Source organism: Osmerus mordax, chromosome 5, assembly GCF_038355195.1.
Source record: "Osmerus mordax isolate fOsmMor3 chromosome 5, fOsmMor3.pri, whole genome shotgun sequence".
Lineage (NCBI taxonomy): Eukaryota > Metazoa > Chordata > Actinopteri > Osmeriformes > Osmeridae > Osmerus > Osmerus mordax.
In genome coordinates, this window is record NC_090054.1 from 19,283,704 (window position 1) to 19,296,419 (window position 12,716).

The 12,716-nt window shown below is 49.9% G+C and overlaps 1 protein-coding gene across 2 annotated transcripts in view; it reads left to right on the top strand.

The window, feature by feature from the left end:
- ank3a (ankyrin 3a) overlaps positions 1 to 12,716 on the top strand; it is an 86,979-nt gene that overhangs the window by 45,118 nt on the left and 29,145 nt on the right. For both annotated transcript variants that reach the window (XM_067236045.1, XM_067236044.1), the window contains exons 7-21: positions 99 to 197; positions 448 to 546; positions 943 to 1,041; positions 1,431 to 1,628; positions 2,345 to 2,443; positions 2,606 to 2,704; positions 2,991 to 3,089; positions 3,306 to 3,503; positions 5,114 to 5,212; positions 5,884 to 5,982; positions 8,373 to 8,570; positions 9,483 to 9,581; positions 10,664 to 10,762; positions 11,375 to 11,473; positions 11,837 to 11,932. In XM_067236045.1, the coding sequence (XP_067092146.1) occupies positions 99 to 197; positions 448 to 546; positions 943 to 1,041; positions 1,431 to 1,628; positions 2,345 to 2,443; positions 2,606 to 2,704; positions 2,991 to 3,089; positions 3,306 to 3,503; positions 5,114 to 5,212; positions 5,884 to 5,982; positions 8,373 to 8,570; positions 9,483 to 9,581; positions 10,664 to 10,762; positions 11,375 to 11,473; positions 11,837 to 11,932 (1,779 nt within the window). The remainder of the gene's footprint in view (positions 1 to 98; positions 198 to 447; positions 547 to 942; positions 1,042 to 1,430; positions 1,629 to 2,344; positions 2,444 to 2,605; positions 2,705 to 2,990; positions 3,090 to 3,305; positions 3,504 to 5,113; positions 5,213 to 5,883; positions 5,983 to 8,372; positions 8,571 to 9,482; positions 9,582 to 10,663; positions 10,763 to 11,374; positions 11,474 to 11,836; positions 11,933 to 12,716) is intronic.

Genomic DNA, 12,716 nt, shown 5'->3' on the forward strand with positions numbered 1-12,716 from the left:
GATTTTCAAAATTTATCGGTTTTAATAGAGAGCAAATCGATTCAAACTCCGGACCTGAATGATGTTGTTGTTAACGTGTGTGTGTTTGCTTTCCGCAGAGTGGTTTCACGCCCCTGCACATCGCAGCTCACTACGGCAACATCAACGTGGCTACGCTTCTGCTGAACCGAGGAGCAGCGGTAGACTTCATGGCCAGGGTGAGGACAATCTGCCCTCTCCTGGACAGGAGGGGCACTGCAGCTCCCTCAACCACAGTCAACACACTAAACATTGCAAACACTTTCTGAAACACCTTACCTGTTTTCGTGAGGCGAATTCGGAATCTATATAGATTTATTCAAAGCTGTTTATTAGGTAATGCCAACGAGAAAAATCCAGTTCTTCTCAGTTCCTCACTCTTCGCCCCCCCTCTCCTCTCATCTCTCTGCTCCTTCTGTTCCTGCTCAGAATGACATCACGCCTCTCCACGTGGCCTCTAAACGAGGGAACAGCAACATGGTCAAACTGCTGCTGGACAGAGGGTCCAAAATAGACGCCAAGACCAAGGTGAGACCAAAACTACCGCCGTATGTCGGCGACTATTCTCAGAGGTGGAAACAGCGAGGCTGGTTGAGGGTGTCATGCGTGCCAGCAGTCAGACAGTGCAGTCCCAAGATGAGTCTGTATGTGTGATGCATGCTGTGCTGTTCGACAGTTTACATGACGATTCTTCTCTCAGATTTTTGCTACTTATTAGTGTAACCCTGAACACGACTCGTCCCAACTTATATTCATCTAACCCTACATATACATACAAATTCACATATAGATATATCGATTTGTTTATGATTAGTCAGTTTACCAGGTTTTTATACAGATCATCCATCCATCCACCTTGGTCCATGTTAAAAGGGGCATGACTGCCTCTGCAGCCCTGTTGACCGTGTGGTTGTGGTTCTGTAGGACGGCCTGACTCCGCTGCACTGTGGAGCGAGGAGCGGCCACGAGCAGGTGGTGGAGATCCTGCTGGACCGCGGAGCTCCTTTCCTGTCCAAGACCAAGGTAGAGATCAACACGGCCCTGGTGCATGCTGGGACGTCACACAGGGCTGCTCACATGAGGTTGTGGTTGTGTGGACAGATCATAACAAGGGACTCCCTACACTGGGCTTGTGCTCTTCAGTCACACTGAACGTATAACTCTGATGCTCGTTAGCAGGGCTAACGTCACCATGTTTCTTCCTCTGTGAGCTTATCGTAAAAATTCTCACAGGATATCTTGTATCTAACCCACGGCGTAGTTCGTAGAATGTTCCAGAAATAACGTTTCTGGAACAACAACACAGTATTTCAATCATTACATTTGCTGACAATAAATAATGAGTCTGAGCCTTCACACAAGACCAAACCAGTCAGAGTGTTACTGACACTGTGTGTGTGTGTCTTCTCCAGAACGGCCTGTCTCCGCTCCACATGGCCACCCAGGGGGACCACCTCAACTGTGTGCAGCTGCTCCTCCAGCACGACGTCCCCGTGGACGACGTCACCAACGACTACCTGACCGCTCTGCACGTCGCCGCCCACTGCGGACACTACAAGGTGGCCAAGCTCATCGTGGACAAGAAGGCCAACCCCAACGCCAAAGCACTGGTGAGGGAGGGAGGGAGGGGCGGGGGGGAGGGAGGGAGGGAGGGAGGGAGGGAGGGAGGGAGGGAGGGAGGGAGGGAGGGAGGGAGGGAGGGAGGGAGGGAGGGAGGGAGGGAGGGAGGGAGGGAGGGAGGGAGGGAGGGAGGGAGGGAGGGAGGGAGGGAGGTTCTCCTTTCCTCTTACTTGTGCCTGATCTCCTCAGCTCCGGGTGTGGTTGGCACTTTCTTCGTCCTAGCTCACTTCCTGTTCACACAGCTCCTTCCTCATTCTAGAAAGATAACATTCAAAAACACTTTGACAATGCTGACCATCCCTCTGTCTCCACAACTGCACTGATTAAGTTGTCACTGGTTCTGTAGAGATTTCTGCTCTGAAAGTGCTCAGATTTTGGTGATCAGCAGAGCTTGGTAAAATATATATTAAATACAATATATTTTTCTGTGTGTGTTGGGCTGTGTGCCTGTGAGTGTGTGTTTGTGTGAAAAACTTGACATGCATTATTGAGTATGTTGTCATGCTGTGTGGTGAGTTGAACCACAATAGGTGTGGTGTTTCAGAAATTTTACTAAAAAGCAGAAACGGTGTGTGAACTGTGGTTCAAATCCAAGCCCACCTACGTCTCACACTTTACTGTACATCTTGAAACAGGCTGTGCCCCAAAAACCGATCATCCCAGCGGTTGCTGGTTAGTCTGAGGTGTTGTGGTTTTGTGTCGACAGAACGGCTTCACCCCGCTTCACATCGCTTGCAAGAAGAACCGCGTCAAAGTCATGGAACTGCTGCTGAAACATGGAGCTTCCATCCAGGCCGTCACTGAGGTAAAACAGGAAGAAATCGAATAGTATTTCAATGAAAAAATCTCATTAGAATTGAACCTCCCATTTAACGCAATAATCGTAAGATGGTTCCTTTGGTTTTGCACCATTAAATCCATTCTGAATTCCCTGCTTTTGATGGCATCTGTGTCGTTGTGTTTGCAGTCTGGCCTGACTCCCATCCATGTAGCAGCCTTCATGGGCCATGAGAACATCGTCAACTCTCTCACGCATCACGGGGCATCGCCCAACACCACTAACGTGGTAGGCCGCAAATCCTACTGTTCTGTAGAATATGGGAGTCAGGTGGCTGAGCGGTGAGGGAATCGGGCTAGTAATCCGAAGGTTGCCAGTTCGATTCCCGGTCATGCCAACTGATGTTGTGTCCTTGGGCAAGGCACTTCACCCTACTTGCCTCGGGGGAATGTCCCTGTATTTACTGTAAGTCGCTCTGGATAAGAGCGTCTGCTAAATGACTAAATGTAAATGTAAATATGGAGGCCCTCTCCACTAGCACCCTTCTCATAGTGTGTGTGTGTGTGTGAGCCAGCGAGGGGAGACGGCGCTGCACATGGCGGCGCGGGCAGGCCAGGCAGACGTGGTCCGGTACCTGCTGCAGAACGGAGCCAAGGTGGAGACCAAGGCCAAGGTAGGTGGGGTCAGGGGTCAGGGGTCAAGGAGGGTCCTGACCTCATGCAACATCTAACAGGCAAACCTTCTCCATGACTTGACACACACAGTACCGCCACAACACCTCTCCCTTCCAAGCACTTCATCCACATCCTCCAACCACTCAGCAGGTTACATAACGTCACGTAGAGATAACACCCTCTCTCCCCGGCCTCTCGTCTCCGTGGTTGTCCAGGACGACCAGACGGCCCTGCACATCTCCAGCCGCCTGGGGAAGGCCGACATCGTCCAGCAGCTGCTCCAGAGGGGGGCGTCGGCCAACGCCGCCACCACCTCGGGCTACACGCCCCTCCACCTGGCGGCCCGCGAGGGCCACGAGGACGTGGCAGCCATGCTGCTGGAGCACGGAGCCTCTCTCTCCGCCGCCACCAAGGTCAGTGTAGCCCACTGAACTGGGTTAGGGTTTGGGTTAGGGTAAGGGTTACGGTTTGGGTTAGGGTTACATTTAGTCATTTAGCAGACGCTCTTATCCAGAGCGACTTATAGTAAGTACAGGGACATTCTCCCCGAGGCAAGTAGGGTGAAGTGCCTTGCCCAAGGACACAACGTCAATTTGCACGAACCGGCAACCTTCTGATTAATAGCCCGATTCCCTAACCGCTCAGCCATCTGACTCCCCTGTTAGGGTTTGGATTAGGCCTCCTCTGGGGGGCTTGGCTGCATGTCGTTCCAGCAGACCGGCCCTCCTATTGGCTCTCTGCCTCCAGCAAGGTTGGTTGGGCTATCTGACACAGCTGGGAAGCAATACTCATTCTGCGCATGCCAGATGACGTCAGTGTAGCTCATTACATCGCAGCTCCACTCGCACTTAATGGTGCTCTGATCTACGCTCAAGGTGAAAGAAGGATGTTTCTGTCGTCAGGGATATGGTGGGCGTGTGTGTGTGCTTGTACATGTACAGGACATGTGTGTGAGAACGTGGTAATCTGGATGAGTTGCCATGGGCCCTTCTTGAAGGTGACCCTGTCAGCGAAATAGATTAATGAAGGGTAAACCCTACTGTCCCAGTGCTCTCTCTCTCTCTCTCTCACTCTCTCTCTCTCTCTCTCTCTCTCTCTCTCTCTCTCTCTCTCTCTCACTCTCACTCTCTGGCTCTCTCTCTCTCTCTCTCTCTCTCTCTCTCTCTCACTCTCTCCCTAAACAGTCTCTCTCCATCTTTCTGTCACTCATGATCTCCCTTCCTGCATAGTCTCTCTATCTCTCTTTCTCTCTCCCATGCTATCTGTGTCTCTTGTTTATCTGCCTTGCACAAACATCCTCCTTCAAACATGAAAACAGAAAGAAGCGTATAAAAACTCTTCCCTGTAAGACGAGAGCATGAATTAGCCCGTAGCAGCGGTATGAATTAGGTCAAACGTTGCTCTGTGCCAAACGGGCGATTTATCTTAGGGAGTTCCACATTCCTCTGGAAAATATGACCCAATGTCTTAAAATACCCCTCCTCAACACACAGGGATGGAGCTGAGATGAACACAGTTGCATTTTGTCATCCACTAAAGCGTGGGAACAGTGGCACCAAAGACAGAGTTTTTGGCTAATTCTGCAGTCCCGTGCATAACCACCAGGGGACCAAACTCTCAACTAATACTTGACCCATTTGTTTAAATAGTGTATGTTTCCCTTATAGATAAGGAACCTTTATCTATAAGGAAGATAGGTAAAGGTTCTGATCAGTGACTCTCTAGGCCGTCAGACAGTAGAAGGGCATGCTCGACGAACTTGAGTATTTTGTCTGCTTAGCATTTGGATAGCTGTGTCATGTCTATAGCTGTGTCATGTCGAGAGCTGTGTCATGTCAATAGCTGTGTCATGTCGAGAGCTGTGTCATGTCGAGAGCTGTGTCATGTCGAGAGCTGTGTCATGTCGAGAGCTGTGTCATGTCAATAGCTGTGTCATGTCGAGAGCTGTGTCATGTCAATAGCTGTGTCATGTCGATAGCTGTCTCATGTGGATGGGGTGCATTTGATTTGTACCCCCAAACAGAAAGGGTTCAGTCCACTGCACGTGGCAGCCAAGTACGGGAAGATCGAAGTGGCCAGCCTGCTCCTCCAGAAGAGAGCCTCTCCGGACGCTGCAGGAAAGGTGAGCTACCAGCAGAGAGAGTGAGAGTGAAAACGAACGGACCCGACGTGAACTCGTTGAACTCGGTCTGAGAGAGACACCACGGCGAGACCAAACTGGCCTCAGCCATGACCGCAGGAAGTGGAAGTGTGAGAGAGTGAGAGAGCAACTGTATTCAGATTGCATCCCTCCTGGCCTGGTTTCTACCCTGCTGGACCCACCCCTCCACCCCTCTGAGGAACAAGGAGAGCTGCGGGGGTTTGGGGGGGCTCCAGCTGGGGGGCTCCAGCTGGACTGAGTGAGATTGGGACCGTTCCCGAAACTGCCCAACTATCAGATGCTTGGGGTGTCTGTGAAATAATCCTGTGCATGCTCACTATTCTCATGATGACACGCACTTACTTACCCTCTGCTGACACACAATCACACACACACACACAATCATGTGAACAGACACACACACACACACCATCCTAACGTTGCTGTCTGTCTGCTCTCTGACTGCGTGACGTGAACTTCTTTATCTCCACATCTTGTCATCCTGCTCTGCTGACGTTCCTGCTTCTCCCCTCTGGTGTGCTGGTGTCTGGGGTCACTCTAACGCGCTGCTGTGTTGCATGTGTGTGTGTGTGTGTGTGTGTGTGTGTGTGTGTGTGTGTGTGTGTGTGTGTGTGTGTGTGTGTGTGTTATAGAGTGGGCTAACTCCACTGCATGTGGCCTCTCACTACGATAATCAGAGAGTGGCTCTGCTACTGCTGGATCAGGGAGCATCTCCCCACGCTGCTGCCAAGGTACCTCACGCACACACACACACACACACACACACACACGCCACACACACACACACGCCACACACACACACACACACACCACACACACACACCACACACACACACACACCACACACACACCACACACACACACACACCACACACACACCACACACACACACACACCACACACACACACACACACACACACCACACACACCACACACACACACACACACACACACACCACACACACACCACACACACCCACACACCACACACACACACACCACACACACACACACCACACACACCACACACACACACCACACACACACACACACCACACACCACACACACACACCACACACACACACACACCACACACACGACATGCACAGACCTCGCGTAAACTTAACATGTTTTAAAATGATGGATGGGTCCTAGCAGGATAACCAGTAACATGATTCATCGAAGCTTTACATGTCTGCTTGCTGTTACTGTCCTCATAAGTCTTTGAAATATTTTTCATGTGTTGGAATCATTCTTAAAGTGACTGTCTGTGTGTGTCAGTGTACTACAATGTGGAGTTCCACAGTCTCCACTCTCAGCTACCTTACGTTTAGTGTAGTCCCACTGATTATAGAGGTTTATATGTGTTCCTTTATGAAAGCATGGTAACCTAGTTACTGCTTTTATTCAACAACATGGACTAGTGTATTAATACACTTTTGTGTATTAATACTGACTGTTTGTAAATTTTCAATGCAGTCCCACTGGTCATAAAAAAAAAATGAAAATTAGAAAATTGCCATATTTTACAAAACGTAAAGGTTGATGAAACTCGACTTCTGGAGCTATACGTATGCATATGACCAATCAGAACCCAGATTTTTTTTTTCAAAATGCAAAGTTGCCTATTATTATGTAGCACAAACATTTGGAGCATGCCCACCCTCTGCAGACTGGTGTGTAAAAATATGCAGTATTGTAAAGCAGGCGTCAACTGGGACGTCTGTGGCTAGGCTCAGTCAGCCTGTGGTCGGCCTTCAATCTTATAAGCCTTGTTTCAACTTTTAAAATCATGTTTCAACCTTGTTCTGACATCTAATAAAACTGTCCAGTTCACTCTCTCCTCTCTCTCTCTCTCTCTCTCTCTCTCTCTCTCTCTCTCCTCTTTCTTATCTCTCTCTCTCCTCTCTCTCTTGCTCACTTTTCATTTTTCCTTTTCTTTCTATTACTTTTCTCTCTCACACTCTCTTTCTCACTCTCTTTTCTCACAATCTCTCTTTCCTGTCAACTCTTTCCTTATCCCTCGTATAAATCTGTTTAAATTGGTGTTACGGTCGATGTCTCTGGTCTACTTCAACATCAAGCAGTGTTTTGGAAACGTGATCAATCTAAGTAGGGAGTGATGGAAAGGAGAGTGTTTGGGCCTGGCGCGATGTGAGCACATAACACCAAGAAGTCACATGACAGGAAACCAATTTTGATGGGTTCCACAGCTGCCTGTCCTCCTTTGGCTTCCTCCAGTGTCAGACAGATAGACTGACCTCACACACACACTCACACACACACCACACACACACACACACCCTCACACACACACCACACACATACACACACACACCCATAGAAGGATGGACGGAAAACTGGCAAATTGAACCGCCTGAAAAAGCCGAGCCAATAACCTGAAACGGCTGATAAACAAATCAGGTTTAATGCATGAGGCAACGTTTGAGTATTTGCCCTGTGACATTTATCAAATGATGTTCTCCAAAGATCCAAAGTTACCCCTGAGTCATATAAAGGTGTTTAATAAAGGTGGACATAGGTCCACTTGTTTAACAGTTTGACCCCCTTGACCCCAACCCCTCAGTGCCAGACTCCCAGAACTCCTCCACAACTAGCTCCTGGTGGAGCTGTCAGAGTCAGGGAATGTGCACTCTCCCTCCCTCCAGCCAGACAGGCTGTCTTCTAATCGGACTTCTCTGGCAGCAGTCATTGTTGGTAGTGTGGGTTCAGCGAAGGAAGGAGATGCAAAGGTCGAAGGTGTCGAGATAAGAAGAGGAATCTCTCTAGGGGGCGTCAGTGCCTCTGTGTGACATTGTCCTGCTGGGTGTCGTTTGCCCCCTCCTCCTCCCAACCTGAACACAAACAGTAGTCTTGTAACATGACGTCTGATTAGCAGTGTAACACTGAATCTCTGTATTTCAAAATGTTTTTTGGTGAATTGACAAGGTGTAAGACCGTTTTTACAGCTGTATTGTCTGTGTCAGGAAATACGTACACACATAACAAACACATATCATAAGACAGAGACTACACATGTTAAAGGAAACAGGATAGGAGTCAGTGTGTGTACGGTATGCCGTGTGCTTGTGTTTAACGACATCTCGTCTCCTCTCCAGAACGGCTACACGCCCCTCCACATCGCCGCCAAGAAGAACCAGATGGACATCGGGACCACGCTGCTGGAGTACGGCGCGGACACCAACGCCGTGACGCGGCAGGGCGTCAGCCCCGTTCACCTGGCGGCGCAGGAGGGCAGTGTGGACCTGGTGTCCCTGCTGCTCGCCAAGAACGCCAGCGTCAACATCGGCAACAAGGTGAGCACAGAGACGCTCTGACACTTGTAAACACTCTGACACATGAACACGATGAGGTAGTACACGTGTAAACACTCTGACACGCACACAGGATAAGGTAGTACACGTGTAAACACTGACACGCACACAGGACGAGGTAGATACATGTGTAAACACTCTTACACATGAACAGGATGAGGTAGATGTACACTGTACATTAAAAGCAATGACAACACAACATGAATCACATACATACAACACACATAAATATACATTCATAAATCCACACACACAGATACGGACACACAAAGCAAAACACTCACAGGCAGTTACAGTACTTCTTCCACACAGACATGTTCTGTATTATACTCTCACACACACACACGTTTAGTCTGTACAACCGCACACACTAGATGCACCACAACTGAGCACAGTTTTTTTTTTTCTGGTGAATTAGGCCCGGTAATATCCTGCTGGAGGGGCTGGTGTTATCTTAATGAACACTAGTTGAACACAGATTAGCAGCTCTGTGCTTAGCTGGGTCATTAGCACGGAGGATATTAGCACGGAGGATTAGAACAGAAATACCTCACCTGGAGGCTTCAGAAGCAGCAGAGAGTTTATACTCACCTCCTTTCAAAACAAGCGCCTCACACACTTCCTGTCCACTGCCAGTCAGGAAGTTGTAGCATGATGCAGGAGGCTTCATGAGAGCGACGACGCTCACAGTGACGAGCTTATCCTCACTCTGCCTTGGTGTGTATGTGTGTGTGTGTGTATGTGTGTATCTGTGTGTGTGTGTGTATCTGTGTGTGTGTGTGCGTGTGTGTGTATGTGTGTGTGTGTATCTGTGTGTGTGTGTGTGTGTGTGTATGTGTGTGCGTGTGTGTGTGTGTGTGTGTGTATGTGTGTGTGTGCTTCTCTCCCTGTCAGAGCGGCATCACCCCCCTCCACCTGGCGGCGCAGGAGGACAAAGTCAACGTGGCAGAAGTCCTGCTCAACCACGGAGCGGAGATCGAGCCCCAGACCAAGGTGACGCTTCCTCCGTTCCTACGGCAACCACAGGGCCACCACAGACAAAGACATGACCTTGATCTCAACCCTCTTTCAGACCCTTTTTTAGAAAAAATGTATGCGTTGCCAGGGTTGAGTAATGAGTGTGTTAGTAGTGTGTGTGACTAATGCCGACACATATTGGACAACAAAGTGTGGCGCGTGGGTGTGTTTGCATTAAGGATGTTTATAGTATAAGTTGTTTCAACAGCTCTGTATTCTCAGCAGAGGAAAGATAAACTTGCTTACACACAAAGCACACACACACTGCATCAGTGTGTTCCATGGTGCAGCATGAATAAAGGATCTGTCAGACACCTGAGTGGCAGGTGTTAGTGTCTGTACATACGTCACGCACAAACACACACAAACACACACAGACACACACAAACACACACACACAGACACACACAAACACACACAAACACACACAAACACACACAGACACACACAGACACACACAGACACACACAAACACACACAAACACACACAGACACACACAGACACACACAAACACACACAAACACACACAAGCACACACAGACACACACAGACACACACAAACACACATAGACACACACAAACACACACAAACACACACAGACACACACAAACACACACAGACACACACAGACACACGCTCAGACCCATAGCAGGCTCCTCACGTCCACGAGCCAGGGGGCTGAGATCTGCAGCGGCTCAAGGGTAACCAACACAAGGTCACACACAGACGCATGTGCTCTGCTGACGCTTCACTTGTTTGGAGCCCTGGCCACTCATCCATTCCAGCCTCCCATTAATCTTCCACACGGGAGATGCGGATCTCGTCAAATGTAAACTGTGTCACCGTTTTCCTCCAGTCTAACCGAGTGGCAGTTGGTTCTGCATGAGCTTTGGAACATCTTACACCGTTGCTTAGCCCGAGGGAAAGTTCTGTTCTTACTCACAGGATGGGAGGTAACAGAAGGAGAGTTTGGCAGGCTGACCAAGGAGGCTCTTTTCCTCTCTCTCCTCATCTCTCTTTCTGTCTCTCTCTCTCTTTCTCTCTTTACTCCAACAGATGGGTTACACTCCGCTGCATGTGGCTTGTCACTATGGCAACCTCAAGATGGCGAACTTCCTCCTGCAGAACCAGGCCAGAGTCACCTGCAAAACCAGGGTAAACACACACACACACACACTGACAGGTCTCCACTGCAGGGTATTGGAGGGCTATTGTTTACCTTCTCTGTTGTGTATCAGTCGCTGCTTGTGTGTCGTCTCTGTGCATCCCTAACTGTCTCTGCTCATCCTCTTCCCTCTCTTTCTCATCATTTTCCTGACCACTTCCTGTTCCATCTCTGTCACTCGCTCTGTCTCCTTTGCCTCCCCCTATTTTTCCATTTCCATCACTCTCTGTCACGCCCTGTTCATTTCCTCTCCACTCTCTCTCTCTTTTTCCACCCTGCTCCCTCCCTCCTTCCCTCCCCCCACCCCTTACCCCACTCCATCTCTCTCTCTTACTCTCTCTCTATCTCCCTGCTCTCTCTCTATCTCCCTGCTCTCTCTCTATCTCCCTGCTCTCTCTCCATCTCCCTGCTCTCTCTCCATCTCCCTGCTCTCTCTCCATCTCTCCTTGTCCATCCCTGAATTTCCATCTCCCTCTTTCCCTCTCTCCATCCCTCTCTCCCTCCCTCTTTCTCTCTCTCCATCCCTTTCTCTCTCTCTCGGTCTCCCTCCATCCATCCCTCTTTCTCTCTCTGTCTCCCTTCCTCTCTGTCTCTCTCTCCAGAACGGGTACACCCCCCTCCACCAGGCGGCGCAGCAAGGCCACACCCACATCATCGCCATGCTGCTGCAGCGCGGCGCCTCGCCCAACGAGCTGACCGTGGTGAGCAGAGCATCATGGGAGATTCCTGCTGAGCTCATCACAAGGGCTCAATGACCTCGTCAGCAGGGTCGCACACACACACACACACACGCAATACAACACACACGCATGTAGTACAACACACACACACATACAGAATGTAAGTGTGTATCATTAAGTCATGATGTACAGTAATAATAAGGCATGAGAATGCAGAACAGGTGTCATCGCGTACCTCTTCAACGGTTACACACACTACCCATAAAAGCACGTTGAACAAACACTTGTAAACAAATGCTTTCTGTCCACTCCTGCTAACACTGTTCAGCCAACAGCAGCGGTACACAGATCAGACATTCTCCCCCTGTTTCCTCTCGTCCACAGAATGGAAACACCGCCCTGTCAATCGCCCGTCGCCTAGGTTACATCTCAGTGGTGGACACCCTGAGGCCCGTGACTGATGATAATCTGACCACCGTGGTGAGAAACACCACATATGATCTACAGTGTCTGCTATTATTGATGTGTGTGATGTAAAAGTAGAACTAATGCTGTCCCTTTACTGACATTAATGAATGAGTGTGTTTGTGTAGAAAGAGGCCATCCCAAATTAGGGTTTGGCTTTTGTGTGAGCAGCAGTCCAGGTATCAGAGCAAACTGGACAGTAGGTGTGTGTGTGTGGTGCGTGTGTGCGCATGACTCTGACCAGTCACATTGCCTCACATGCGTGTGTGATTGTGCCCTAAGTAAGAGGGCAGGATTGAGGCCTCAGGGTGTTCTTCAAATAGCCCAGATCACTGGCAGTGTTCTGACCTGTCCATGTGAGAGCAGGAGGTGAGAGAGAGGTGGGAGGGGGGAGAGAGAGATGGGAGGGGGGGAGAGAGAGGGAGAGAGAGGGAGAGAGAGAGAGAGAGAGAGAGAGAGAGAGAGAGAGAGAGAGAGAGAGAGAGAGAGAGAGAGAGAGAGAGAGAGAGAGAGAGGTGGGAGGGGGGAGAGAGAGATGGTAGAGGGGAGAGAGAGATGGGGGAGAGAGAGGGGGGGAGAGAGAGATAGGAGGTTGGGAGAGAGAGATGGGGGGAGAGAGAGGGAGAGAGAGAGGGGGGAGAGAGAGAGAAAGGGGGGAGAGAGAGAGGGGGGAGAAAGAGGGAGAGAGAGAGGGGGGGAGAGAGAGAGAGAGAGAAAGGGGGGAGAGAGAGATGGGGGAGAGAGAGGGAGAGAGAGGGGGGAGAGAGAGGGAGAGAGAGAGAGAGAGGGAGAGAGAGGG